Source organism: Humulus lupulus, chromosome 4 (genome assembly GCF_963169125.1).
Source record: "Humulus lupulus chromosome 4, drHumLupu1.1, whole genome shotgun sequence".
Classification (NCBI taxonomy): Eukaryota; Viridiplantae; Streptophyta; class Magnoliopsida; order Rosales; family Cannabaceae; genus Humulus; species Humulus lupulus.
The window spans coordinates 6,356,607-6,362,208 of record NC_084796.1 but is presented as its reverse complement, the minus strand read 5'-3'; the positions used below and the strand labels follow the sequence as shown (position 1 = coordinate 6,362,208).

At 38.6% G+C, this 5,602-nt stretch overlaps 1 protein-coding gene across 1 annotated transcript; it reads right to left on the bottom strand.

Moving 5' to 3' along the window:
- Nucleotides 1-418: 418 nt before the first annotated feature.
- On the bottom strand, nucleotides 419-868 carry LOC133831811 (uncharacterized). The gene has a single exon (XM_062262221.1). It carries the CDS (start codon nucleotides 866-868, stop codon nucleotides 419-421), a length of 450 nt encoding a protein of 149 aa, XP_062118205.1.
- Between the last annotated feature and the right edge of the window lie 4,734 nt (nucleotides 869-5,602).

The following is a 5,602-nucleotide window of genomic DNA, read 5'->3' as shown; positions in this document are numbered from 1 at the left end:
TAACTGATTTTGTAGAAATTAAAGTACTTGGTATGTAATTTTTTTTATCCGGTTTCTCTTCTTTTGTATTAGATAAATATATATACATTTTATTATTATTTATGTTTTTTTACCTTTATTTGACTATAGTAAATTATAATATTATAGGATATGGAGGTTTCGGTTTGGTAACCTTTTTTTTATCAAAAAATAGAATATATTGCACCGAAACAAAAATTACATCAACAAGTTCAAAAACAGAGCAAAAAACAACACCAGCTTACATCTTCCTAACAAACTCAGCAAGAGCTCTATTCTTGTCCATAACTTTTTGACTCAAACTACCAAGTAATCTAGCTTTCAAACTCAATTTAATCATACTATCTAATCGATGAGGAGTGAAGGAGCAATGAGAAAAAATACAGGAATTTCTATTACATCAAATACCATAGACAGCAGCTGCCAAGGATGCTACAGCAATGTGATGCATAATATTTTTAGGCTTCCCATCTAACCACTTCTTCCATTCATCAAACTGCTTAGGCCATATACCATAACCTAACCAAAGTTTAGTCAACTCCCAAACCTGTTGAGAAAAGATACGGTCGAAAAACAAATGATGATGTGTTTCCTCGACTCTCTCACAAACTGGACACAGACTAGAGTCCACAGAAATCTGGCACTGAATCAAATTATCTCTAGTCAGCAAATGGCCAAGAACCGATTGCCAAAGAATAAAACGATGCTTAGGGGTAGTAAGTCTACACCACACTGCCTTTGCAAAATCAATTGGAACCCTCTGAAGCCAACTACTATACAGAACCTTCAAGTTCAGCTTACCACGCACAGCCGAGTCCACTAGATCCACTTCAGAAAACACCTCTCTCATATAGCATAATTTACGCCAATACCAACTCACATCAGGTTTCAGATTATAAGACCAAAAAGACTGACCTTTAAGTTATATCACATCAATCCACTTCACCCACAACACATCTTGCTTAGAAGACAATGACCAAATAAATTTGCCCAATAAAACTTTGTTCCATTTGGAGCCCTCCTTAAAACCCAAACAACCCAAAGATTTAGGAAGGCAAACCTGAGTCCAAGAGGAACAATGGAGTTTGCTGCGATTTTCGTTGGATCCACATAAGAAATTACGACACAACCTATCAATTTCTTGAATGACACTGAGAGGAAGCATAAAAATATTCATCCAGTAGTTACGAATGCCTAGTAAAACAAAGAAAATCAGTTGAGTTCTCCCTACATAAGATAAGTGTCTACTCGCCCAAACATGGAGCCTAGCCTGAATCTTCTTGATAATCTCACCACAATCAGCTACTTGCCATCTCGTAGGTTTCAGCGAAACCCCCAGATATTTCAAGGGAAAAGTCCCCTCACCAAGAGCAACAGAACTCAGAATATTTTTCTTTACATCAGCGGCCACACCCCCAAAGAACATTTGGGATATATTCAGGTTAGCAGACAGCCCTGAACTCTGGCTGAACCTCAAAAAACCATCAAATAAAAGTTGAACCGATCTAATGTTCCCCTTGCAAAACAAAATCAGATCATCTGCAAAACAAAGATTAACAAGTTGCAAATGCTTACACATGGGATGAAATCTGAACTCTCTATGTTGAGAAACTTGATTAAGAAGCCTAGTGAGATACTCCATAACCAACACAAAAAGCAGAGGAGAAATTGGGTCTCCTTGTCTTAAACCTTTCCTCCCTTCAAAGCTTCCTTGTAATCTCCCATTCAACATAAGAGTATATGATGTACCCGTCAAGCATATCACTATCCACTGAGTAAACCTTCTAGGAAAGCAGAATGCTGTCAGAATATCCTCCAAAAAAACCCAATCAATAGAATCATAGGCCTTACTAAGATCTATTTTTATCAAGCAGCTGGGAGAAATATTCTTTCTAGTATAGCCATGAAGTAAATCTTGAAGAATTAAAATATTATGAGCAAGCTGTCTATTCTTTATAAAGGCTCCTTGATTTTGATGGATAATCATTGGAAGAATTTTAGCCAACCGAAAACATAGCATCTTAGAAATACATTTATAAAGTGTATTACAGCAGGTTATAGGTCTATAATCAGGAGCTGTTGCTGGAGAATCTACCTTAGGAATAAGAGATAAAATTGTCCCATTCATCTGAGACGGCAGCTCGCCATGCTCAAAGAACATCAAAATCACCTCAGAGATTTCTTCCACTATATCTTTCCAAAGCGCTTTGTAGAAACCTGAGCCAAAACCATCTGGACCTGGGCTCTTGTTGGAAGGGATACTAAATAACGACCTCTTAACATCCTTCTTAGTAAAAGGCTGAATCAAGTCAAGTTCTTGCTCCAAAGTCAGGACTGACCCCTGCTGGAAACACTTCAAATCTACCCGACTGGTAGTTGTACTACCCTTGCCAAGAAAGCCTTTGAAATGGTTGTAAAAATGAGCAACAACTTCTGCATAATTTTCAACAATCTGACCCTCTTCATTCAAAAAATAAGTGATTCGGTTCCTAATCCTCCTCTGCTTAAGACTAGCATGAAAATAAGAAGTGTTCTCATCACCAAATCGAAGCCAATTAATTTTGCTCTTTTGACGAAGGAAACTCTCATACATTCTGGACTTAATATCATAATCATTATACGCCTCTTTCTCATCCTGCTGTAAAAACTCGAAGAAGGATTCTGCTGCAACAAGAACTAGGCCTGCTCATACGTCTGTTTAGCAGCAGCATATTGCTGGACAACATCTCCTACTTGCCTCTTATTAAACTTAGACAACACGGATTTGAGCCTCCTTAACTTCTGTAGAATCTGTTGCAATCCATAACCACTAGTCGACTTAGACCAATTACCAAGGACTTCACTCTGAAAATCCTTGTGATTAATCCACATATTAAAAAATCTGAAAGGTCTGATCCCTGACACCTGAAAATGAACTATTTTGATGATACAATAACAGTGATCAGAAATTGTATCCCAATTAATACGAGCTTCTGACTCAGGAAAGGCATCAATCCACATTTCATTGATGAAACATCTGTCCAATTTAGAGAATATTCTTGATCCTTCCTTTTTCTTGTTAGACCAGGTAAAGTTAGAGCCACTCGAACGTAACTCTGTCAACATAGCATTAGCCCTCCAAAGACAACTATCTTCCACTTCCATTTCAGTAACTGGTCTACCCCCAATACGATCATCAAAATCAAAGACTGCATTGAAGTCCCCAACAACCAACCAAGGAAAAACAGTAAACTGAGATAAAGCTAATTGAGACCAAAGGCCTTTCCTCTCCTCCACCGAGTTCCTGCCATAAACAAAAGTCAAGCAAATTTTTTGAAAAACTCCCTTGATCCTCACTTCACAATTTATAAGCTGGTCTATTGCCTAAGTAACAGTAACAGAAATTATATCTTTTTTCCAAACTAACAAAATTCTTCCTTCCACAGAAAGATTACTATACCCATTCCAACCCAAGAAAACATTTCTCATCATCTCCTCAACCTTATTTCCTTTCAATTTAGTTTCAAGAAAAGCACCAAGACCGATTTTATTAACATAACAAAAGTCTAACAATGACCTTTGCTTATTCCTACTATTTAAACCCCTTATGTTCCAACACAGTAAATTACACCCCTCCATTAGATTTCTGATCCTCTTGTATACACTTCTGAGACATCTCTGTCTGATTCTTCTGCTTTGTTAGCTCTCAACGTCATTGCAGTTGATACATTTTGCCTTGAACCTCCCACTTTTTTAGGGGTAGACCATTTCAACTCCTGCCCTGTCATAGAACTACTTGTTTCCTTAACTGTTATTGTCTGTGTTGTCTTTCCAACAATCAGATCTCTCATAATAGCCATCTGCTCTCCCTTACCAGCCTTCTGAGAATCCTTTCCAGCTACCGGTTGATGAATTTTCTTAGACCCAGCCTCATCACCTGGCTCACACAATTCAGCAAATCCCTCAGGTTCCCCATTATTAGTACCAGATACCTTCTGCTTTGGCTTCCAGACTGCCTCCTGAGCATGTTTACAACTAGCTGCAGTATGGCCTAAACTTTTACAACACGAGCAACGGGTAGGAAGCCATTCAAACTCTATACCTTGTTCCATCAATTGACCTCGTTCATTGATAAAATTAATACATTGAGGAATATGATCTGATATCTCTACATCCACAAGTACTCTATCAAATTTCACCATTGACTTACCCTTAGTAACCTTATCCATCATCATAGGCTTACCTATAGTGCTAACAAGAGCACTCAGGCTTCTAAGACCCCAATATTGAAGACCCAGGTCTGGCAATCTTATCCAGACCGGAACTGATTTCACCAACCTCATGTTATCAAGATCTGTCGACCAAGGCCTCAGTAACACAAGTTTTCTATCAAAGTGAACCACTCTGGATTCCAACACCATGTCTCAAGTTGCTTCATCCCGAAAACTAGAGTATGACCTGCATTCATACGAGCAATTCTCTCTATTCCCAACTTGCCCCATATACGTTTAATAAATCCTTCAAACACAGCTAAATGGGGATTGGCACCTAATACAACACATACCATAGCTGATTTCCAGAAAGAAGCTTCCACTTCTATCTTCTCCTTATCAACTTGAGCTATCAACTTCCCATCTCTGACCAAGGGTTCCTCAAATTTAAGTCGAGCACCACCCTGAGAAGCAAAAGAATCCTGAAAATTGGACCACTTTTCCTTAGCTAATTCCTAGAAATCCTTCTCCTCTGCTTCATTCGCCCACGTACTAGAACCAAAAGTATTCCCAGTTTTGGACAATTCGCAATCCACCAGAAAATGGTCCTCCCCAACCTCTGGAAAATCATCCACCGTATCAGCAAAAACCTCCTCCGGGGGATCCCCCCTCACTTCGTCTTCCACCTCCACTCGTTCATGAGTTTTCTTGACTGTGCTACTTACAATCGGAGATGATCTGGGACCAGGCTTCTGAGTAGTTTTCTTACGCCTCACCATGGGGAGAGAGAAAACTAGTCGCACGCCTCTTTTCCAATTGTTTTTTTTTTGTCATGGATTTAAGCCATGACAACATATTTTTGGACGCAGAAGGAAGGATTAGGATGGGTGATTTTGGCTTGGGTATAACAAAAAACAATGATGATTTTATTTATAAATAAATATTATAGTTCAGTACATATAAAAAATAATTAATTGATTGAATGTAAATGTTCTGATCTTTTCTTGTAGCCAAACAGGTTGGAGAGTCACACAATGCAAATGATGGCAAAGCTTTCTACAAACCACCTCTTGAGTCAACTAAATATGTGAATATTGGTTACGACATGTATTCACTTGGGGTGATTCTGTTGAAGTGGAAGTGGAAGTGCAACTTTAAAACGGAGGAGACTAACAGAATTATAGTTTTACTGACTTTGGGTACTTTTGTCACTAAAAATAAACATTGGGTCTATGCCGCGTACAAAATCCAAGCATTGGGTACTTATGTCGCAGTTATCCCTAGAAATAATGACATTGTTGTGTGATTTTTGTGTGTGTGTGTTTTTGAGAAATTGCTGCCGATTAGTGAGACGAGGTTGTGGGGAAGGTCATAAAGAGATTGGGTGGCTGGGA